Here is a 25,210-nt window from a genome sequence, read left to right as displayed (position 1 = left end):
AAGGAATGAACACTAAATATAAAACGGGGTTGTCTGGGGTTTTTCTCTCTCTGCATTGTTGGTAAGTAAGCAATTTCACTGTTTGTCTACACCTTTTGTTTACGAAGCATGTGAAGAATAAAAGTAGATTTTTTTTGAGGGGTTGATGCCTTCAAGTCATACACACTGTACAGACACACGCATTCAGAGACACACACACACATCTTAAAGTTGAGAGATTCCAGGAAGTGAACTCAGAAAAATACACTAGCTAGTGACAACTGACGGTAGCTGTTCAGATGTGTATGGTGTGTGAAGGCAGTCAGATCTCTCCTCTCTGTATCTAGATCCCTCTGCACCAGCATGATCAACACTTACCAGACCAGCATGCCTCCACCACCTATTCCCCCACGGCTAGGCTCTGTCATGTCGGCACCAGGACCAGGCCACAGCAAACCTCTCCTCAGGTTCCTCATTGGCATGATAGTGCTTCAAATGGTTCTGCTACTGGGGGGATTCGCCTACCTGTACCACACGGACAACAAGGTAAGAACTCACCTCTCTTTAAATATATAGACACAGTTATACGTCTAAGAGTTGGTCTAGCTTTCAGGTTCATTGGTGTTGGGCAACGTTTCTTAGTGCCAAGTTCAGAACTATCATAGATCTTGGATACAAGTCTATTTTTGTTATGCAGCCTATTTGAGAATAACATGTTTCGCTGTAGTTACTTAAAAAACAATAAATTATAAAAGACAGTAGGCCTATTTTCCTAAAGTTTAATTTTAAAATATTCTCAAGAATGTGCGCGTAAGTGGCAATGATATAAATGTATTTTGTTATGTATAATAACTATGTTATAGCGGAAATCTATCCTGGGGTGTCTTACAGAGTGGAATATTGTTTGACTACAAATAAGACCTCTTGGATCACTCTTCAAAAGCGATGGGGTTTAACGAAGAGCATCTTTTCAACATAAAAAAAATATTTCAGTGATAACCTATGCCTATTCTTCAAGCACAGGGGGTCTATCAGGAAACTTCCCAGGATCCGAATAAAACTTCAACAGAAACATTTAGAAACAGCAAGTGCACAACAACCGCTTAGTCCTAACGTTTCATGACTTTGTCCCGATGTGAACTTGAAAGAGTGAAATATGATCATCCTTAAGCAGTGCCAATATTAAGATACATTTAGCTAGAATAGAGTTAACGTTTATTCCTGCTTTGTTGGGGCTCAGTATCACGAGGACCTTGAACGCAAGTACCTGGATGATATGATCGTCCTGAAGAGACTTGAAGAGTGTGAGAAAGACATCCAGTCGGTGCTGGACTGTAAGAAGCTTGTGGAGAAATACAAAAGCATCCTGGCAAAGGTAGGCCGAGGTTGCCGAGACTCAAATTAAGATATCTGAGGTTTCATGAGTACATTTTGTAGAAGAAAAAACATGCAGTATTAACATATGATTAAGCAATGCTGTGCTTTCCTGTCTCTCCTCTCAAGGTCTCACAAGAGGAAGGAAGAGGTATGTTCAAATCTTTTATAGCATCTACGTATGTATAATTTTACTTTACTTGCTACTCTACCAAGCTCACCTTCTGTCAGCAGAGAACCTTCTCTTCTGAGAGGGTGAAGACTAACTGTTTGTCTGTTCTGTTTCAGCTGCTAAACTCACTGGGGATGGGCCCTCGAATGGAGCCATGGCACGCATGGTAGTCAAGCAACCTGTTTCTGGTACGCCCCCAAGTAAGAGATGTTACTTACCACAATAATTCTAGGTTTGTTTTGTAGGAACATAGTGGCCTATGTTCCTACAAGATATACGTGTTTCAGTATAAGGTTTTAAAATGCACTTAAACATGGAAATTGTCTGCTTGAACAGCAAAGTATCTGGAGTGGAACATAGGCCACTCAGTGCGGAGGAACGTCCAGTACTACATGTCCAGCTGGCTGAAGGTGCTGCAGCCTGGAGACTACAACATCTACTCCCAGGTGGCCTTCTCCAAATGGCACCCCAAAACCCCTCTGGCCAGCCGGGTGAAGCTGAGGAAGGGGGAGACGGGAGAGGAGAAAGACCTGATGACAGCCTACTGCAGCCTGGGGGACCAGGATCATACAGACGTGTGTACAGCTTTCCAGGGAGGAGTGTTCAGTCTGGAGCCAGACGATCAGCTTAGTGTGTGGGTGACGGACCCCAGCCTAGTCAACTATGAGGAGGGGACTACCACTTTTGGATTGTACAAACTGTAGGCTGGTCATCACAATGGACATTGCCTACAGTATGGAGATGATGGACTGCGTTACTTTGGATTATGCATGTTTTTGGAGCAATGAATGGAATCAAGGCCATGTGAGTGGTTGGAGTGGGACAGGACTGAATACAATCTGCTAAATGGATCTAAACACGGACTAGACCAGTGGTTCCCAAACTTTTTATAGTCCCATACCGCTTCGAACATTCAAACTCCAGCTGCATACCCCCTCTAGCACCAGGGTCAGCGCACTCTCAAACATTGTTTTTTGCCATCATTCTAAGCCTGCCACACACACACTATACGACACATTTATTAAACATAAGAATGAGTGAGTTTTTGTCACAACCCAGCTCGTGGGAAGTAACAAAAAGCTCTTATAGGACCAGAGCATAAATAATAATAATCAATAATTTTGCTCTTTATTTAACCATCTTACATATAAAACCGTATTTGTTCATCAGAAATTGTGAATAACTCACCACAGGTTAATGAGAAGGGTGTGCTTGAAAGGATGCACATAACTCTACAATGTTGGGTTGTATTGGAGAGAGTCTCAGTCTTAAATCATATTCCACACACAGTATGTGCCTGTATTCAGTTTTCATGCTAGTGAGGGCCGAGAATCCACTCTCACATAGGTACGTGGTTGCAAAGGGCATCAGTGTCTTAACAGCACGACTTGCCAAGGCAGGGTACTCTGAGCGCAACCCAATCCAGAAATCTGGCAGTGGCTTCTGATTAAATTACATTTTCACAGAACCGCTTGTTGCAATTTCGATGAGGCTCTCTTGTTCACATATCGGTCAGTGGACTGGACTCAGGGCATGAAAGGGATAACGAATCCAGTTGTTTGTGTCATCCATTTTGGGAAAGTACCTGTGTAATTGCGCACTCACTCAGCTATAATCACATTTGACATTGTCTGTAAGCTTGAGTTTATTTGCACACAAAAAAATCATACAATGATGGAAAGACCTGTGTGTTGTCCTTGTTAATGCAGACCGAGAAGAGGTCCAACTTCTTAATCATAGCCTCAATTTTGCCCCACACATTGAATATAGTTGCGGAGAGTCCCTGTAATCCTAGATTCAGATCATTCAGGTGAAAATTACCCAGATATGCCAGTCGTGTGAGAAACTCATCATCATACAAGCGGTCAGTCAAGTGAAAATTATGGTCAGTAAAGAAAACTTTAAGCTTGTCTCTCAATTCAAAAAAACGTGTCAATACTTTGCCCCTTGATAACCAGTGCACTTCTGTATGTTGTAAAAGCGTTACATGGTCGCTACCCATATCATTGCATAGTGCAGAAAATACAAAAGAGTTCAGGGGCCTTGCTTTAACAAAGTTAACCATTTTCACTGCAGTGTCTAAAACATTTTTCAAGCTGTCAGGCATTCCCTTGGCAGTAAGAGCCTCTCGGTGGATGCTGCAGTGCACCCAAGTGGCGTCGGGAACAACTGCTTGCACGTGTGTTACCACTCCACTATGTCTCCCTGTCATGGCTTTTGCGCCATCAGTACAGATACCAACATGAGCAGCAGCTACGTTTGGCTACATACGGACCGTTAGTGGAAGTCCCACAAGAGAGTAACGGTTAATGCGATTGGATGTTAATTATTTGAATAGGCTACCTGCATTTGACATTGTTGTTATTTCGCTGAACACTAGATGGTTTCATTTTATTTTTGGCAGTGAAATGAGACTACTCAGGTGAGGAAAAAAACCTCACCCAAATGTATAGCCCCTTTGGAAAATATAAATGGACTGTTTGAAAATGGGAAGAATTTTTTTGTATATAATAAAGGGAATCACATTTTTATTTGGCGTACCCCCCAGTTTGGGAATATCTGAACTAGATCAATTTAAAAATGTGAATCTTTTTACCAAGCCTGCGGTGAAACCCACAAATCCCTGGAACTGGAATTTATTGCTGTTGATTGGATAACTTACTATTAATATGGCAATGACTGTGTATTTATTGTGACGTATGGTGTCTGTATAGATAATAAATTATTTTTTCATTGAAAACATTCTTGATTATTTAATGAAATATAAGCGCATATCTCTGTGCTAAGTTTCCACTTGGTTTATCACATACAGTATGTCTGTGCTACGTTTCCACTTGGTTTATCACATACAGTATGTCTGTGCTACGTTTCCACTTGGTTTATCACATACAGTATTGGCTCAGTGCTTGGTGGTTGGAACTGATGCAGCCTGTGAAACCTTTAATTTCACAAGACCTCCCATCTCCCTGCAGTTTTGTGGGTTGCTAAGTGTAATGATCAAACCAATGGTTGGTTGTTTGGCTCAAGAACACCACCAAATAGGCTAATCAAGAGCATGAGACATCACCACAGACATATCAAAGGTCATGCACTTTGTAAGGAGGCATTACGGTGCTCCACAGAGCAACAAAGTTTATGAAACCAAGTTGCAGCCTTGCACTCAAACCTTCTGCATCCTTTTGCATCCCCTCACATCAAACATAATACAGTGACCTTCCAGAACTATGCACCACAGCAAGAAGATCTGTGCAGGAAAACCACAGACTGGAAATAGATCAGTGCATGTGTGGAAGAGGTTCTTCACCAGACCATAACATGATGATGCTTTGGCAGAAATGTGAGATCTTAACACTGACAGTAAGCCACTTTGGAAAGTAACATCTATTCAATGACTATCATGTGTATAAAAAAAAGGTAAGTGTGGTACAAAGGTTAAAACTCCACACAGCCCTGCTGTCATATATACCATTCCACTCCAGAGATCGAGTGAGTGAGTTGTTTAACAGCATGGAAAGTGTGAGTCTACAGCACAGAGGTGCAGAACACCCTGCCAGAGGTGTAGAGGGGAGATGGCATTCACAGGATGTCATCTCTACTCACCCATGTCATCTCTACTCACCCATGTCATGGGTCTCTCAACATAGAATATGCTACAGTGACTAGCCTATGTACCTGTAGTGCAGGGGTCATCAACTAGATTCAGCGGTGTAACCCATTTTTTCATAAATTCATAAATGTTTTCATAATTCATCCAGCCACCTGAACATAATTATAAATAATTTGTACTCTGCAAATTGACAGAAGAATCCCGAATAGATATTGTATTGGACAAAAACATGATCATTTAAAATATTGATTACATTGGTAAACGATTATGTCTCTCTGTGAGTGGAAATACTTGAATAGATTTCCTGAATTAAAATTATTTTGAGATGAATTCCTGTTGATTTTACAGTATTTTATGTCCAAAAATATAAATGCAAAATGCAACAATTTCAATGATTTTACTTGAGGAAATCACTCAATTTAAAGAAATAAATTAGGCCCTAATCTATATATTTCACGACTGGGCAGGGGCACTGCCATGGGTGGCCCTGGAAGGGCATAGGCGTTGAGTTTTTCGCCACAAAACTGATTTATTACCTACAGAAATACTTGTCAGTTTCATCAGCTGTCCGGGTGGCGGATCTCAGACCATCCCGCAGGTGAATTAGCTGGATGTGGAGGTCCTGGGCTGGTGTGGTTACACGTGGTCTGCGGTTGTGATGCCGATTGGACATACTGCCAAAATCTCTAAAACGACATTGGATGCGGCTTATGGTAGAGAAATGAACATTACATTCTCTAGCTACATATCTGGTGGACATTTCTTCAGTCAGCATGCCAATTGAACACTCCCACAAAACTTGAGACATCTATGACATTGTGTTGTGTGATAAAACTGCACATTTTAGAGTGGCCTTTTATTGTCCCCAGCACAAGATCCACCTGTGTAATGATCATGCTGTTTAATCAGATTCTTGATATGCCACACCTGTCAGGTAGATGGATGTGGACACCCATTCAAATTAGTGGATTAGGCTATTTCAGCCACACCCGTTGACAGGTGTGAAAATTGAGCACATAGCCATGCAATCTCCATAGACAAACATTGGCAGTCTTATTCTAAAGTGGATTACATTTGTTTTTTCCTAATCAATGTATACACAATACCCCATAACCACAAAGCAAATATTTTTTACCAACATATTAAAAATTAAAAACTGATATGATATTTACATAACTATTCAGACCCTTTACTCAGTACTTCGTTGAAGAACCTTTGGCAACATTTACAGCCTCAAGTCTTCTTGGGTATGACGCTACAAGCTTGGCTCACCTGTATTTGGAGAGTTTCTCCCATTCCTCTCTGCAGATCCTCTCAAGTTCTGTATGGTTGGATGGGGAGAGTCACTGCACAGCTATTTTCAAGTCTCTCCAGAGATGTTTGATTGGGGTTCAAGTCCAGGCTCTGGCTGGGCCACTCAAGAACATTCAGAGACTTGTCCCGAAGCCACTCCTGTGTTGTCTTGGCTGTGTGCTTAGGTTCGTTGTCCTGATGGAAGGTGAACCTTCTCCCCAGTCTGAGGTCCTGAGCGCTCTGGAGCAGGTTTTCATCAAGGATCTCTCTGTACTTTGCTCCGTTCATCTTTCCCTTGATCCTGACTAGTCTCCCAGTCCTTCCCGCTGAAAAACATCCACACAGCATGATGCTGCCAACACCATGCTGCACCATAGGGGTGGTGCCAGATTTCCTCCAGACATGACACTTGGCAATCAGGCCAAAGAGTAAATCCTGGTTTCATCAGACCAGAAAATCTTGTTTCTCATGGTCAGAGTCCTTTAGGTGCCTTTTGACTGAGGAGTGGCTTCTGTCTGGCCACTCCACCATAAAGGTCTGATTGGTGGAGTCCTGCAGAGATGGTTGTCCTTCTGGAAGGTTCTCCCATCTCCCCAGAGGAACTCTGGAGCTCTGTCAGAGTGACCATCGGACTCTTGTTCAACTCCCTGATCCTTCCCTTCTCCCCCGATTGCTCAGTTTGGCTGAGCAGCCAGCTCTAGGAAGAGTATTGGTGGTGCCAAACTTCTTCCATTTAAGAATGATGGAGGCCACTGTGTTCTTGGGGACCTTCAATGCTTTGGTACCCTTCCCCAGATCTGTGCCTCGACATAATCCTGTCTCGGAGCTCTACGGACAATTCCTTCAACTATGTGACCTCATGTAGACAGGTGTGTGCCTTTCCAAATCATGTCCAATCAATTGAATTTACCACACATAGATATACGTACATATATATACACACACACACACACACACACACACACACACACACACACACACACACACACACACACACACACACACACACATATATATATATACACACACACACACACACACACATATATATATATACACTGCTCAAAAAAATAAAGGGAACACTTAAACAACACAATGTAACTCCAAGTAAATCACACTTCTGTGAAATCAAACTGTCCACTTAGGAAGCAACACTGATTGACAATAAATTTCACATGCTGTTGTGCAAATGGAATAGACAACAGGTGGAAATTATAGGCAATTAGCAAGACACCCCCAATAAAGGAGTGGTTCTGCAGGTGGGGACCACAGACCACTTCTCAGTTCCTATGCTTCCTGGCTGATGTTTTGGTCACTTTTGAATGCTGGCGGTGCTTTCACTCTAGTGGTAGCATGAGACGGCGTCTACAATCCACACAAGTGGCTCAGGTAGTGCAGCTCATCCAGGATGGCACATCAATGCGAGCTGTGGCAAGAAGGTTTGCTGTGTCTGTCAGCGTAGTGTCCAGAGCATGGAGGCGCTACCAGGAGACAGGCCAGTACATCAGGAGACGTGGAGGAGGCCGTAGGAGGGCAACAACCCAGCAGCAGGACCGCTACCTCTGCCTTTGTGCAAGGAGGAGGAGGAGGAGCACTGTCAGAGTCCTGCAAAATGACCTCCAGCAGGCCACAAATGTGCATGTGTCTGCTCAAACGGTCAGAAACAGACTCCATGAGGGTGGTATGAGGGCCCGACGTCCACAGGTGGGGGTTGTGCTTACAGCCCAACACCGTGCAGGATGTTTGGCATTTGCCAGAGAACACCAAGATTGGCAAATTCGCCACTGGTGCCCTGTGCTCTTCACAGATGAAAGCAGGTCCACACTGAGCACGTGACAGACGTGACAGAGTCTGGAGATGCCGTGGAGAACGTTCTGCTGCCTGCAACATCCTCAAGCATGACCGGTTTGGCGGTGGGTCAGTCATGGTGTGGGGTGGCATTTCTTTGGGGGGCCGCACAGCCCTCCATGTGCTTGCCAGAGGTAGCCTGACTGCCATTAGGTACCGAGATGAGATCCTCAGACCCCTTGTGAGACCATATGCTGGTGCGGTTGACCCTGGGTTCCTCCTAATGCAAGACAATGCTAGACCTCATGTGGCTGGAGTGTCAGCAGTTCCTGCAAGAGGAAGGCATTGATGCTATGGACCGCCCGTTCCCCAGACCTGAATCCAATTGAGCACATCTGGGACATCATGTCTCGCTCCATCCACCAACGCCACGTTGCACCACAGACTGTCCAGGAGTTGGCGGATGCTTTAGTCCAGGTCTGGGAGGAGATCCCTCAGGAGACCATCCGCCACCTCATCAGGAGCACGCCCAGGCGTTGTAGGGAGGTCATACAGGCACGTGGAGGCCACACACACTACTGAGCCTCATTTTGACTTGTTTTAAGGACATTACATCAAAGTTGGATCAGCCTGTAGTGTGGTTTTCCACTTTAATTTTGAGGGTGACTCCAAATCCAGACCTCCATGGGTTGATAAATTGGATTTCCATTGATTATTTTTGTGTGATTTTGTTGTCAGCACATTCAACTATGTAAAGAAAAAAGTATTTAATAAGATTATTTCTTTCATTCAGATCTAGGATGTGTTGTTTAAGTGTTCCCTTTATTTTTTTGAGCAGTATATATACACACACATACATATATATATTTATATATACATAAATACATATACACACATACATATACATATATATACACACACACACACACACACACACACACACACATATACACACACACATAAATATATATATACACATACATATACATATACACACATACATATACATATATACCTAAATATCTATACACACATATACATATACATAAATATATATATATATACACACACACACACACACACACACACACACACACACACACACACACACACACACACACACACACACACACACACACACACACACACACACACACACACATATACATAAATATACACTGCTCAAAAAAATAAAGGGAACACTTAAACAACAAAATGTAACTCCAAGTCAATCACACTTCTGTGAAATCAAACTGTCCACTTTGAGCAGACACATGCACATTTGTGGCCTGCTGGAGGTCATTTTGCAGGGCTCTGGCAGTGCTCCTCCTGCTCCTCCTTGCACAAAGGCGGAGGTAGCGGTCCTGCTGCTGGGTTGTTGCCCTCCTACGACCTCCTCCACGTCTCCTGATGTACTGGCCTGTCTCCTGGTAGCGCCTCCATGCTCTGGACACTATGCTGACAGACACAGCAAACCTTCTTGCCACAGCTCGCATTGATGTACCATCCTGGATGAGCTGCACTACCTGAGCCACTTGTGTGGGTTGTAGACTCCGTCTCATGCTACCACTAGAGTGAAAGCACCGCCAGCATTCAAAAGTGACCAAAACATCAGCCAGGAAGCATAGGAACTGAGAAGTGGTCTGTGGTCCCCACCTGCAGAACCACTCCTTTATTGGGGGTGTCTTGCTAATTGCCTATAATTTCCACCTGTTGTCTATTCCATTTGCACAACAGCATGTGAAATTTATTGTCAATCAGTGTTGCTTCCTAAGTGGACAGTTTGATTTCACAGAAGTGTGATTGACTTGGAGTTACATTGTGCTTTAAGTGTTCCCTTTATTTTTTTGAGCAGTGTATATACACACATACACATATATATGGTCAGAAACAAAGAACTTTCTTCTGAAACTCGTCAGTCTATTCTTGTTTTGAGAAAAGAAGGGTATTCCATGCGAGAAATTGCCAAGAAACTGAAGATCTCGTACAACGCTGTGTACTACTCCCTTCACAGAACAGTGCAAACTGGCCCTAACCAGAATAGAAAGAGGAGTGAGAGGCCCCGGTGCACAACTGAGCAAGAGGACAAGTACATTAGAGTGTCTAGTTTGAGAAAGACGCCTCACAATTCCTGAACTGGCAGCTTCATTTAATAGTACCCGCAAAACATCAGTCTCAACGTCAACAATGAAGAGGCGACTCCGGGATGCTGGCATTTTAGGGAGAGTTCCTCTGTCCAGTGTGTTCTCATTAGCCCAACTTAATCTTTTCTTTTTATTGGCCAGTCTGAGATATGGCTTTTTCTTTGCAACTCTTCCTAGAAGGCCAGCATCCTGGAGTTGCCTCTTCCCCGTTTACACTCACACACACAGAGGGAAACAAGTATTTGATCCCCTGCTAATTTTGTACATTTGCCCACTGACAAAGAAATGATCAGTCTATAATTTTAATGGTAGGTTTATTTGAACAGTGAGAGACAGAATAACAAAGAAATCCAGTAAAACGCATGTCAAAAATGTTAGAAAATTATTTGCATTTTAATGAGGGAAATAAGTATTTGACCCCTCTGCAAAACATGACTGAGTACTTGGTGGCAAAACCCTTGTTGGCAATCACAGAGGTCAGACGTTTCTTGTAGTTGGCCACCAGGTTTGCACACATCTCAGGAGGGATTTTGTCCCACTCCTCTTTTCAGATCTTCTCCGTCATTAAGGTTTTGAGGCTGACATTTGGCAACTCGAACCTTCAGCTCCCTCCACAGATTTTCTATGGGATTAAGGTCTGGAGACTGGCTAGGCTACTCCAGGACCTTAATGTGCTTCTTCTTGAGCCACTCCTTTGTTGCCTTGGCCGTTTGTTTTGGGTCATTGTCATGCTGGAATACCCATCCGCGACCCATTTTCAATGCCCTGGCTGAGGGAAGGAGGTTCTCACCCAAGATTTGACGGTACATGGCCCCGTCCATTGTCCCTTTGATGCGGTGAAGTTGTCTGGTCCCCTTAGCAGAAAAACACCCCCAAAGAATAATGTTTCCACCTCCATGTTTGATGGTGGGGATGGTGTTCTTGGGGTCATAGGCAGCATTCCTCCTCCTCCAAACACGGTGAGTTGAGTTGATGCCAAAGAGCTCCATTTTGGTGTATGTATGCATGTATGTATGTATGCATGCATATATGTATGGGAGAAACTCTCCAAATACAGGTGAGAAATGTCCTCTGGTCTGATGAAATAAAAATAGAACTGTTTGGCCATAATGACCATCGTTATGTTTGGAGGAAAAAGGGGGAGGCTTGCAAGCCGAAGAACACCATCCCAACTGTGAAGCACAGGGGTGGCAGCATCATGTTGTGGGGGTGCTTTGCTGCAGGAGGGTCTGGTGCACTTCACAAAATAGATGGCATCATGAGGTAGGAAAATTATGTGGATATATTAAAGCAACCTCAAGACATCAGTCAGCAAGTTAAAGCTTGGTCGCAAATGGGTCTCCAAATGGACAATGACCCCAAGCATACTTCCAAAGTTGTGGCAAAATGGCTTAAGGACAACAAAGTCAAGGTATTGGAGTGGCCATCTCAAAGCCCTGACCTCAATCCTATAGAAAATTGGTGGGCAGAACTGAAAAAGCATGAGCGAGCCAGGAGGCCTACAATCCTGACTCAGTTACACCAGTTACACCAGGCCAAAATGTTATTGTGGGTAGCTTGTGGAAGCGTTTGACTCAAGTTAAACAATTTAAAGGCAATGCTACCAAATACTAATTGTGTATGTAAACTTCTGACCCACTTGGAATGTGAAATAAAATAAAAACTGAAAAATTATTCTCTCTATTATTCTGACATTTCACATTCTTAAAATAAAGTGGTGATCCTAACTGACCTAAGACAGGGAATTTTTACTAGGATTAAATGTCAGGAATTGTGGAAAAACTGAGTTAAAAAATATTTGGCTTAGGTGTTTGTAAACTTCAACTGTATGCATATATATATATATATACACACTTTTGAATAAAAATAAAAAGTTATCGGCAAACTTTAGGTGGCCAAATAAAATCAGCCACGGGTCGCCAGTTGATCTCTGTTGTGGTGGAATAGGCTTAACAATGGACTTTCACAACATGAATGAATACTGTTAATAAAACTATGGTTTGCGTTACATTTTTATTAAAAGAATGAGCATACTGAAAGCATAACATGAAAGTATGCAGCCGCTACAAAAAAAAAAAGACTTACAATAACTTCTAACAGTCATATTTTTGCATAGAATAACTTTTTTTAAACAATACATGTGGAGCAGTCTGACAAGTCTGGATGAGCAGGATGGGATAGGTTATATCCCTCCAAGTGCTCACTTAGGCTTTCAGGCATTAAACATTATAAGACACTGTATGAAAACTATTCAATACAAATATTGATGTAATAATAATAATAAACGATAATAATAATAATCATCTTAGCAATAAAACATGAACAAATGATAATGAATGACATTTGTACAGGTGACAAAACATGCAGAACTGAGCTGACATTGACAGTGGGACCTGAACACAACAGAGTGTTCCAGTATGCTGCTGTCCATCCTGACTAAAGAGAACACACTGCTGAGACAGGCCCATTTTGGTTAAGGGGCAAAGGAGGAGTCATCACTGCACATTATTTCTTTATACATCCTGGGCCTACTTTGCCCAACTGACCGTTTCAGAGTGACACTGTAAAGCAGGGATCATCGACTAGATTCAGCCAGGGGCTGATTTTTTCTTGAGTGTCTGGTTGGGGGGGGGGGCCTGAACTTACTTACAAATAATGTTTAGACTGCAAATTGACCGTAAGAAGCCCAAACAGATATAATATTTAACCAAAACATAATTTAAAACCTTACATTTGTATACGATCACAGGTCTCTATTATACGTGAGAATACTTGGGAACAGATATCTAAAATGTTTATCAATTGGTGCTGATTTCATGGTGTTTTTACAGTCTTATGTACAACAATGAAAATTTGAATAATAAAAAATACTTGGGGGGGCCAAAATAACCCAGTTGGGGAACCCTGCTGTAAAGTAAAACAGTCAAACTGAAGCAGTAACTTATTGCAACTTTTTTACTGTTACTATTGCTCTGCAGTGCAGTAGGAGGTTGGCATCAGGTGTTACAGTGTATGCACTACATATAATCCTGGGATGAAGTGCTGTGATTGCAATGAATCATTTCTCACCTAAGGCCTTGACACAAGGCAGGGATTCCCAAACTCGGTCCTGGGGCTCCCCCTGGGTGCACGTTTCGTTTTTTTGCCCTAGCACTACACAGCGGATTCAAATAATCAAATGGTTATTTGAATTAGCTGTGTAATGCTCGGGTAAAAAAAATAAATGTGCACCAAGGGGGGGCCCTATGACAGATTTTGGGAAACCCTGCCATAAGGCACCAAAGTCCAAATCCACATTGAATTGTTATAATACCCTTACCTGTCCCCATGAACATCTAACCAGTGCCATCAGACGCATTGAAATGTGAAAACATGACATAAAAACCAACCTGGGAAATTTGCTAGAAAACCCATTTAATCCCTGTCACTTAATTTATCCCTTCATCGTAAAGAGGATCAGGAGGCACTTGATGACTTCCTCTCCTACACTACTCACACTGTCTCATTCTATACACTCTCCAACAGCACAATCAAAGTAGGGACATCTTTCCATCTGCCTGGATTAGCTCCAATATGGGAAGGAAGCATGATAATGACTATGAGACCAGACCGGTATTCCTAATGCGTCTGAGAATAGAAGTGCTGATCTCGGATCATTTTTTCCCCCTTTTAGATCATAATTAATGTGATCATACGGACAGGAGGGGCTTGATTATAGATCAGCACTCCTACTCTATGATGCTTTGTGAATACGGGCCCAGAACACTGATGTTAAATGTAATGAGACTCGGGAATTTCTACCAAACTCACAATGTGGGAAATAGCCTACTACATACAAATAAGAATGTTCCTGTAGTACCAAATTCTGAAAAATCAAACTGGGTTGTTTTGTCTTCCCCAATGAACAAAGGACAATGTCCAATAAATAAGATCACTTAAAAACTTTTTTCCCCTTAGCACCAGAACAAGGTTAACATTCTGTAGAGGTGGTTTCTGCAGTGCGGGTTGGATTGAATTCCAGCCCAGTTTTAAAAAAAGGCAGAAACCCATAACGACCGCCCCAAGTGGGTTCCCAGTACCATATACATACACTTTTCTACACAATTAAATGTTTTAATGGAAAATAAATAAGCAATATATATTATTTAACCCCCGAACAAAGCAAAGCTATGAATTATTAGTACATGTATTGAATTGTTATTTGTATATTGTTATTTGTATTTTGTTTCGGTAAGAAAGTATGTGTGTATTCTATACACAATACACTTTTAAGAAATAAGGCACGAGGGGGTGGGGTGTATGGCCACTATACCACGGCTAATGGCTGTTCTTAGCACGACGCCACGCCTGGATACAGCCCTTAGCCGTGGTATATTGGCCATATACCACAAACCCCAAATGTGCCTTATTGCTATTATAAACTGCCTACCAATGTAATTAGAGCAGTAAAAATAAATCTCATACCCGTGATATACGGTCTGATATACCACGGCTGTCAGCCAATCAGCACTTCAGGGCTCGGACCACCCAGTTTATAAATATCTATATCCCTGATAGCTTGGACTATATATTGATTAGCATGTCTAATGCGTAATACTATCTTAGAAACACTGTACATCCATGCAGATTGTAAGGTACACAGTCAAGGACCTTATTCGATAAAATGAATACCAGCTTGGAGCAGTTTTGAAATCCACTCTCCATGAGCTAGAAGACCGTTTTGATAGTCTATGGAAAGGTCTCACCTATCTGAAATGAAAAGCTAAAGCCTACAAAATATCTTGGAGATGCAGAGTCTCACGTCTAGAATGTGCAATCGCAAAATGCCAATCGTGTTCACTAAAGCTCGATGCAAGCTTCTCTCTTTTCCCACAAGGCTGCGGGGGTGTCCTCAACACTAAACTAAACAAACAAACGACAAACAATGCTGTAACAGATGTAGAGTGGGACAGATGAGCCCTAGTTATGGTGGAGGGAGTCGCTCTCCCGCTGAAACAAGTGCATGCAAGAAAATTCCCATTGTACCTAAAGAAGGCTTCTCGCACCCATTAGATTTCCTATTGAAATGTAGACACAGTAGTCCAGAGTGGCAACGCAGCTGGTGACACTGCAGTACTAGTTATTTATCCTTTGTCCAAAATGGTTCCATCAGAGTTGACCAATTACAGTGGCAGCAGAAGGGATGCAACCAATCAGAATTTTCGATTCTGTTTATTTCCCTCCCATTGGTCTCAGTTAGCTTTTCCGGGTGCTTGAGTAAGACCCATGGTCATGACTTTAAAATCCTCCAACAGGGTTGGATCAGGAAGACAGATAATGAATAGTTCAGCATGTGAGGCCAAATATCAGAACAGAGAGTTGTTCCAACCAGAGTCCAGCTAAATTAATCCAACCCTTCTGTGTTGTAGAGATGGAAGCATGGACACACTGCACACAGTCACACACTGCTCACTCACTCACACACACACATATGCGGGATAGGTAAATGGATAGGTGTGTGGGGTTGTTCAGTGGTCTCCATCCTCCCAGGCACAGTCGTTCTTCTGCTTGGCCAGCTTCCTGACCACTCTCTCCAGCTCCTTACGAGACTTCTGCTCATCCTCCAGACATTGCTTGATCCACTTACTCTCCTGGCGAGACACATACACAAATATCCATTGAACCTCAGCAAAGACGTGAAAACACACGCATTCACACACACCTACAAGCAGGAACCCACAATCACAAAACATGTACCTGCAGATAGACAAGCACGCACCCACAAACCACAACACCAACACTACTGAACAAAATGGCTTGTCAGACTTTAAATGTGTCAGAGTGAGTTTTAAATCAACAGTTATTTTACCTTCTTTAATTCATGGACCTCATCCTTTAAAGCGTACACCGCATCAACCAGACTCCTGCAAGTCAAGAAACAAAAGGTTATCAGAAAGCCAGACAATAGCATATTATTTTCATGTTACAATATGTACAATATGATAAAGGCTTTGGAATTTGAGTGTTCGAGGTAGTTGAACATAATTTCACAAATATTAAAGTCCCAATTTCATGCTTTTCAATGTTGACCACAATTTATTGCTATTCAACGTTCAAGACAAAACCCCTGTTTCGCCAACACTTCAAGGTCATCACGTAAAGACATTCATTTCTCAATTTTAACTGAGAAATAAAATACTAGTGTCCTACAGCATCCTTGAAAAAGCTTCGGATTAGATGTTTTGAAACGACCGGCTGAACGATAACTAACTGCAGATCCATGTGCATACACAGTAATGGAATGGCCTTATAAGAGTCTATTCTCCTGAGTGATGGCAGTCTTACTTTTCCTCTATGATGGTCTGACCGTTGTTCTTCATCTCTTCCACCATCATCTTCTCTTCCTCCGGCAGCAGGACCTGAGGGACAGAATCTTTCCTCACCGCTGCAGATACACACAATAATACACACACACACACACACACACACGAGTAAGCCTTTGTCATTGCCATGTCTATCTATCGGCCATTAAAAGGTGCGGTACACACACACATCTTGGACGTGTTGAAGAAAACTGTCTGTATCACACACACACACACACACGTATTACGCGAGCCTACCAGACTAGCTAAATGCCTTTTATGCTCGCTTCGAGGTAAGTTACTGCAACACTGAAGCATGCATGAGTGCACCAGCTGTTCTGGACAAATTTGTGATCATGCTCTACGTAGTAGATGTGAGCAAGACCTTTAAACAGGTCAACATTCACAAGGCCGCGGGGCCAGACGGATTACCAGGATGTGAAATCAAAACATGCGCAGACCAACTGGGAAGTGTCTTCACTGACATTTTCAACCTCTCTCTGACCGAGTCTGTAATACCTACATGTTTCATGCAGACCACCATAGTCCATGTGCCCAAGAAAGTGAAGGTAACCTGCCTAAATGACTACCGCCACATAGCACTCACGTCAGTAGCCATGAAGTGCTTTGAAAGGCTGGTCATGGCTCACATTAACACCATCATCCCAGAAACCCTAGACCCACTCCAATTCGCATACCACCCCAACAGATCCACAGATGAAGCAATCTCAATCGCACTCCACACTGCCCTTTCCCACCTGGACAAAAGGAACACCAGGATTGAGGAGTAACTGATTACACAATCTGTTACATGTAAGGGATTACAAACAACAACAAAAACAGTAACCGTTACGTTACCAGCAAAAAAGTTGTAATCAGATTACAGATACTTTTGAAAAACTAGAATACGTCGAGGATTACTTTTAAATTCAGAAAGGATGTTTGAAAAAAATCTTTGACACTTCTCTGTTTTCTCAATGACATTCCAATCAACATTGAAAAAAGGCGCAAGTATAAGTTTGTTCCACCTGAGCGTGTCTGACCACAAGTCAGAGACCACTATGATGACACACCAAATGTGTTTGATGGATCAAACTCCTTATTGATTTACCTCAGCATAACCCAAAAACTTTGGGTAATCTATACTTCCATATTTCCAAGTCCTATTCTTGAAGATCAAGGGGTATAACATTTATTGGAATGACTGGAATTCTGATAGATCTTTACATTAAAAACCAAAGTCTAACTTAATCGTATTACTATATGTAGTAGAAGGCGATGGGTTAGAAGAAGCCTACATAACCAACCCATAAAGTCAAATTTAACATCCATATATAGCCAGCTATGTAAACTTTAACATTGTTTTATCCTGCAATAGATGTTGTTCAATTGGTAACATACATTGTCTTCTTCTAATGCCTCTTAAGGGGAAAGTAAAGTAACTGAACGTAATCAGATTACGTTACTGAGTTTGGGTAATCCAAACGTTACGTTACTGATTACAATTTTGGACAGGTAACTAGTAACTGTAACTGATTACATTTAGAAAGTAACCTACCTAAACCTGAGGAACACCTATGTGAGAATGCTGTTCATGGACACTGAGCTGTAGTCAAACACCATAGTGCCCACAAAGCTCATCACTAAACTAAGGACGCTGGGACTAAACACCTCCCTCTGCAACTGGATCCTGGACTTCCATGATGGGCCGCCCCCAGGTGGCAAGGGTAGGCAACAACACATCTGCCACGCTGATCTTTAACACGGGGGCCCCTTAGGCGTGCGTGCTTAGTCTCCCCCTGTACTCCCTGTTCATCTATGACTGCGTGGCCAAGCACGACTCCAACACCATCATTAAGTTTGCTGACGACAACAGTGGTAGGCCTGATCACCAACAACGATGAGACAGCCTATAGGGAGGAGGTCAGAGACCTGGCAGTGTGGTGCCAGGACAACAACCTCTCCAACATGAGCAAGACAAAGGAGCTGATCGTGGAACACAGGAAAAGGAGGGCTGAACACGCCCCCATTCACATCGACGGGGCTGTAGTGGAGCGGGTCCTGTAGTGTAGCAGGTCCTTGGTGTCCATATTACCAACAAACTATCACGGTCCAAACACATCAAGACCGTCGTGAAGAGGGCACAACAACGCCTTTTCTCCCTCAGGAGAGATTTGGCATGGGTCCCCAGATCCTCAAAAAATTATACAGCTGCACCATCGAGAGCATTCTGACCGGTTGCCTGGTATGGCAACTGCTCGGCATGGCAACTGCTCGGCATCTAACCATAATGTGCTAGAGAGGGTAGTTCGTGCGGCCCAATACATCACTGGGGCCAAGCTTCCTGCCATCCAGGACCTATAAACTATTGTCAAAAACTCCAGTCAACCAGGTCATAGATTTATCGCTGCTACTTTAGGGCAAGCGATAGCGGAGCACCAAGTCTATGTCCAAAAGGCTCCTTAAAAGCTTCTACCCCCAAGCCATAATCAAATGGCCACCCAGATTATTTACATTAACACCCCCTCCCCCCTTTGCTTTCACACAGCTGCTGCTCACCGTTTATGATCTATGCATAGTCACTTTACCCCTACCTACATGTACAAATTTCCTCGACTAACCTGTACCCCCACACACTGACTCGATACCAGCACCCCCTGTACATAGCTTCGTTAATTTTATTGTGTTACTTTTTAATTACATTTTTTTGCTTAAATGTATTTAGTAAATATTTTCTTAACCAACAATGCAGTTCAATAAATAAATAAATAAATAAATAAATAAAAGTTAAGGGCTTGTAAGTCAGCATTTCACGGTAAGGTCTACACCGGTTGTATTCGGCGCATGTGACAAATATATATATACAGTTGAAGTCGGAAGTTTACATACACCTTAGCCAAATACATTTAAACTCAGTTTTTCACAAATCCTGACATTTAATCGAAGTAAAAATTCCCTGTCTTAGGTCAGTTAGGATCACCACTTTATTTTAAGAATGTGAAATTTCAGAATAATAGTAGAGAGAATGATTTAATTCAGCTTTTATTTCTTTCATCACATTCCCAGTGGATCAGAAGTTTACATACACTCAATTAGTACTTGGTAGCACTGTCTTTAAATTGTTTAACTTGGGTCAAATGTTTTGGGTAGCCTTCCACAAGCTTCCCACAATAAGTTGGGTGAATTTTGGCCAATTCCTCCTGACAGAGCTGGTGTAACTGAGTCAGGTTTGTAGGCCTCCTTGCTCACACACGCTTTTTCAGTTCTGCCCACCAATTTTCTATAGGATTGAGGTCAGGGCTTTGTGATGTCCACTCCAATACCTTGACTTTGTTGTCCTTAAGCCATTTTGCCACAACTTTGGAAGTATGCTTGGGGTCATTGTCCATTTGGAAGATCCATTTGCGACCAAGCTTTAACTTCCTGACTGATGTCTTGAAATGTTGCTTCAATATATCCACATAATTGTCCCACCTCATGATGCCATCTATTTTGTGAAGTGCACCAGTTCCTCCTGCAGCAAAGCACCCCCACAACATGATGCTGCCACCCCCGTGCTTCACGGTTGGGATGGTGTTCTTTGGCTTGCAAGCATCCCCCTTTTTCCTCCAAACATAACGATGGTCATTATGGCCAAAGACTTTATTTTTGTTTCATCAGACCAGAGGACATTTCTCCAATAAGTACGATCTTTGTCCCCATGTGCAGTTGCAAACCGTAGTCTGCCTTTTTTATGGCGGTTTTGGAGCAGTGGCTTCTTCCATTCTGAGTGGCCTTTCAGGTTATGTCGGTATAGGACTCGTTTTACTGTGGATATAGATACTTTTGTACCCGTTTCCTCCAGCATCTTCACAAGGTCCTTTGCTGTTGTTCTGGGATTGATTTGTACTGTTCGCACCAAAGTACGTTCATCTCTAGGAGACAGAATGCATCTCCTTCCTGAGCGGTATGAAGGCTGCGTGGTCCCATGGTGTTTATACTTGCGTACTTTTGTTTGTACAGATGAATGTTGGTACCTTCTTTCTTGGGAGCAATTTCCAAATGCCTGAACCAGACTTGTGGAGGTCTACAATTATTTTTCTGAGGTCTTGGCTGATTTCTTTTCATTTTCCCATGATGTCAAGCAAAGAGGCACTGAGTTTGAAGGTAGGCCTTGAAATACATCCACAGGTACACTTCCAATTGACTCAAATTATGTCAATTAGCCTATCAGAAGCTTCTAAAGCCATGACATTTTCTGTCATTTTCCAAGCTGTTTAAAGGCACAGTCAACTTAGTGTATTTAAACTTCTGACCCACTGGAATTGTGATACAGTGAATTATAAGTGAAATAATCTGTCTGTAAACAAATGTTGGAAAAATTACTTGTGTCATGCACAAAGTAGATGTCCTAACCGACTTGCCAAAACTATAGTTTGTTAAACAAGAAATTTGTGGAGTGGTTGAAAAACGAGTTTTAATGACTCCAACCTAAGTGTATGTAAACTTCCGACTTCAACTATATATTTTTTTGATTGACAGGTTGAAAAAAAGACATCAATCACACAGACACATACAAACACGGTGGCGTGTGCTCGAACACACACACACACTATCCTTCGTCTCACCTGTGTTGTTCTGATGCAGGCTGGCCCCTGTGCAGTAGGACTCGATCACCTTCAGAATCTGTGCATCCTCCTCCAGAGCAGCTGTACCTGTCAATCAAAGGCACGCAGGGGAACAATAGGTCAGGTGCCTTCTGAACCACAACTGACTTTATATTCAAACCTTCAACATTCCACTGACAGTCAGGTCCAACAGATTTAGCTGCAGCATCGCTATGGGTTTATGCTACCATTTCCCTCTCATCATTCCATGCAATTTAAAGTTACTGTCCAGTGTTTCCAGATGTCTATGAAATATGACCTTTATTTCATTATAACATGAGCAAAACAGTTTTCCTTCCAAGAAATGGCAATTAAGCATATTAAAAAGCAGCTTTTCTGTGTTGGAACGGTGTGGGCGTACCCAAACAACAGAATTGTGTGGGTGTATGCCGGTCATAAAAAATATATTAATGACAACAAGTAAACAGCTAATTGGCCAGCTCAGCCAAAGAACCAACGTTACGTCATGTTAAACCAGGAAACAGAAAGCATTTTTGAAACAGTGTGTTTGAGATACAAGGTGGTGTCCCCCCCCCCCCTCTTATTTACACTTTGGCCACAAATACGAGTTTAGGACGAGTCAACAACATTATTTGGGTACGAGTTCAACTTTAAACACTAATAAGAAGAAGCTGGATGTGTTTGATGAGTATCTGACTTTAACTCTCATCTTGAGAAGGTGCACCGACTGCGAGTTACCATCAACCACGAGATACACGTTTGAGCTAATATGCAGAGAATTACATTGTGTTGATTCACAGAGCTAGAAATTGGTCATTGGTTAGGCGGCGGGTGGAATTTGTCACAGAGTGTGAATCTGTGCTTTCCTAGGTGGCAACACATTTGGACACTAGGAAATTATACATAATAGTGTGTAATGATCAAACCTACTTTTCCGCAGGAGGAACTCATCGTCGGAAGGTTTTCGGTCCGTTTTGCGTTTCGGGAGGAACTTCTTAATGGGCCTCGGACTTTTACCGGAGTCCTGTAGGAGTCGGGGAGAAGTGTTAGCAGGGTAGAGTACACAGTGACAAACGTCGTCAAGCCAGGGGAAAAAGACCACGGTAACTGCAAGCATACAGTAACACACATTGCCACCGTGGACAAAAACAAACAAGGTCGACAAAGTCTTACATATTGCATAAGCATGGGACGGTAATAACCAAAGAAACCTGGGTCGTGTTCAGTAGGACACGCAACATGAAAAGAAAATGTGTGTTTCTTATTGGACAAGTCTAAGTATCACTCCCTCTTTCAGTCAGGTTTCTTCCATTTGGTGGCTAATGAACATGACCCTGGTGTCATTTTAAACAGTTTACTTTTAAAAACAAAAAAATGGTCCTCTCTGAGTCATTAATTAACGTGATTTTCCAGCACACGCGTCACACACTTGGAACAAACCGTGTGGCCTATGATGTCATCGCGTCACCTAAAATGGATCCCCTTCACCCGTAACGAGCCAAAGATGAAGATCCTCATTGAAACAATGAATAATTCAATGTAATCCTTTCATTTGTAAACAATTCTATTTTAAAACCTGGAAATTTGCTTTCTTGGCATTATATTTAAATAATGGCATTTATTCATGCTTATTTCATCACATACCTGGCAAAGTGCAACAAGAAGCTGCCATATTGAAAATAAAGCATGCACACAACAGTAAATAGCATGTACAGTAAATCAATGAATTTATGCACGTGTCCAGTTCAATACAGCCCCTAACAGACTTTAAAAAAACACGACTATATTGTTCACATTTTCAAATGAAAGCCTATGACAAATTCACCATGATTATTTTTTTAAAGCTAAGGGAATGAGTGTTTCTGCGTCAAATTCCACTTGTACAAGTATGGCTTTCTGTTACCTAGAAATCAGGCTTTGTCGTTACCTAGAAAACAGATAGAGATCTCAGGTAGACCGTCTGCCAGAGGTTTTGGGTGACTACGGGGGATAAAAGACAGACAAGGCAGCAGAGAACACAGGAAACCAACAGCTTACAGCAGAGGAAGAGGAAAACAGAGCAATGTGTTGCCACTTCAGCACAAGGGCGCGCACACACACATATCCACACAGTAAGAGAGAGATAGATAGATCTAGCCTTACCTTCAATATATAAGACATTCTCTATAGAAGCCAGTTTGGGGGGAGGGAGAGAGAGAGAGAGAGAGAGAGAGAGAGGTGCATAAGAATTTTATTTGAGAATTTTGATAGAAGTAGATGAACATTTCAGTACCCCACCCCCCCTGTAGTGTGAAGAAAACAGATGAAAATATAACAGGGTAGAGGAGAGAGTTAAAGGGGAGATGGATGTATTCTCCAAAAGGGTAGAGAAGGACACCCAGTTATTAGCTGCTTTAACCCCGGGGGCAGAGAGCATGGTGGGTAATTTTCAGTGATGAACTGTCGCACTCAAGCGCACCACACATAACCAATTTTTGGTTATTGCATGTATGTAACGTCTTTTGTCCGTTTTTTTTTTTTATGGATGTCAGGACTCACAAAACTATAACAATTTTTAATAAAAATGACTATTCTGGCTAAATAAATGGAAATGGAATGAACTAGAGAGAACTTTAACACCTGATCATTCTAGCTCACCCTCATCTCACAATGACCACAGCTGTATCCGGTGTAGCCGACCACCAGGTCAAACACCACTCAAAGACAAGTCTTTACGAGAACGAATGTGGTTACCGTGTGGCTGGGTCCCGTGTGGCTCAGTTGGTAGAGCATGGTGTTTGCAACGCCAGGGTTGTGGGTTTGATTCCCACGGGGGACCAGTACAGAGAAAAAAAAATGTATGCATTCACTACTGTAAGTCGCTCTGGATAAGAGCGTCTGCTAAATGACTAAAATGTAAAAGTTACTTAACACGAATACACTCCCCACTACACAGTCATCCTATAGCTTCCAGGAGCACCGTTTGCCTACTCATCCGCTAAGCGCTCTGTCCACACAAACAGAGCTATATCCCAGAGGGTTTTTCCATAGTCCTATTAGAGTGAAGTTACTGTGAGACGTAAAGCAGTGTTCTGTACCCCAGCTCCTGAAGAAACCTAGTGTATGCAGGCGTTTGTCCTAGCCCAGCCCAACATCCTGATTCAAGTAACCAACTATTCATCCAGACCTCGATAAGAACAATCTGGAGGGTTAGTGCTGGGCTAGAGAGCTGCACACACTGCAGCTCTCCAGAATCAAGAGTGAAGAACCCAGAGATAAATGGACTATAAATCTGGGTTGGCCTACCTCCTTGTAGCCCAGTGCAGCAGAGGGCTTGAGGGGCGGGGCAGGACGCAGGCAGCTCAGGGACCAGGGTTTGGTGGTCTTGGGGGGCTCCAGTGGTCCCCGGTTGGCCTGGCTGGGGGTGCTGAAGATGGGCAGGTGGGACTGGTGAGTGGGAGTCCCCACCATACTGACCGGTTTCCCCCCCTCGTTCTATATCATCCATACACAGAGATAAGCCACAGTCAGGAAGAGGGGATGTGTGAGGTTCAATGGAAGTTTAATGCAAGTGCCAGCCATGTGTGAAGTGCAGTGGTAGTTCATAGTTCAGTGCAATGCGAGTTCTAGCTACGTGTGGACTGATGTGCATGTTGTCACACCACTGGCCATGTCTAAAGGGAAATACACCATTTTGTTTAGTGTACATTCTCTACACACAACAGCACTTCCTGTATCTTTGAAACAATAAATAATGCAGTGTGCTCTCCTTGCGTGTGTGAGTCATGTATTTACCCTGATTATGGTGCCCACAGGGCTTCCGCCTTTGGTGTAGGCATTGAGATGGTCCAGCCAGTCCTGCAGTTCCTGGGGGTTACTGCAGAACACTGTGACACGATCAAACATGCTCCCTGCAAAACACACAC

General features: G+C 42.7%; 2 protein-coding genes across 6 annotated transcripts in view; one reads left to right on the top strand and one right to left on the bottom strand.

Moving 5' to 3' along the window:
- The first annotated feature begins 261 nt into the window (after positions 1 to 261).
- Positions 262 to 2,497, top strand: LOC106604808 (CD40 ligand). The gene is made up of 5 exons (XM_014199850.3): positions 262 to 525; positions 1,220 to 1,354; positions 1,483 to 1,504; positions 1,642 to 1,725; positions 1,862 to 2,497. Exons 1-5 carry the CDS (start codon positions 343 to 345, stop codon positions 2,227 to 2,229), a joined length of 792 nt encoding a protein of 263 aa, XP_014055325.1. The 5' UTR covers positions 262 to 342; the 3' UTR covers positions 2,230 to 2,497.
- Positions 2,498 to 12,351: 9,854 nt separating this feature from the next.
- The window catches only part of LOC106604746 (rho guanine nucleotide exchange factor 6), a 31,416-nt gene continuing 18,557 nt past the window's right edge, over positions 12,352 to 25,210 (bottom strand). For 3 of the 5 annotated variants that reach the window (XM_014199721.3, XM_045718127.2, XM_045718128.2), the window contains 8 exons: positions 25,080 to 25,195; positions 24,591 to 24,779; positions 23,448 to 23,468; positions 22,236 to 22,329; positions 21,306 to 21,392; positions 16,682 to 16,781; positions 16,206 to 16,260; positions 12,352 to 15,987 (listed from right to left, as the gene is read on the bottom strand). In XM_014199721.3, the coding sequence (XP_014055196.1) occupies positions 15,865 to 15,987; positions 16,206 to 16,260; positions 16,682 to 16,781; positions 21,306 to 21,392; positions 22,236 to 22,329; positions 23,448 to 23,468; positions 24,591 to 24,779; positions 25,080 to 25,195 (785 nt within the window). In that variant the 3' untranslated portion in view covers positions 12,352 to 15,864. The remainder of the gene's footprint in view (positions 15,988 to 16,205; positions 16,261 to 16,681; positions 16,782 to 21,305; positions 21,393 to 22,235; positions 22,330 to 23,447; positions 23,469 to 24,590; positions 24,780 to 25,079; positions 25,196 to 25,210) is intronic. The other 2 variants (XR_014392316.1, XM_014199722.3) reach the window with 2 other exon arrangements.

Source organism: Salmo salar, chromosome 05 (genome assembly GCF_965601325.2).
Source record: "Salmo salar chromosome 05, fSalSal1, whole genome shotgun sequence".
NCBI lineage: Eukaryota > Metazoa > Chordata > Actinopteri > Salmoniformes > Salmonidae > Salmo > Salmo salar.
Note: the sequence above shows the minus strand (reverse complement) of the source record. Positions and strands in the feature narration are given on the sequence as shown.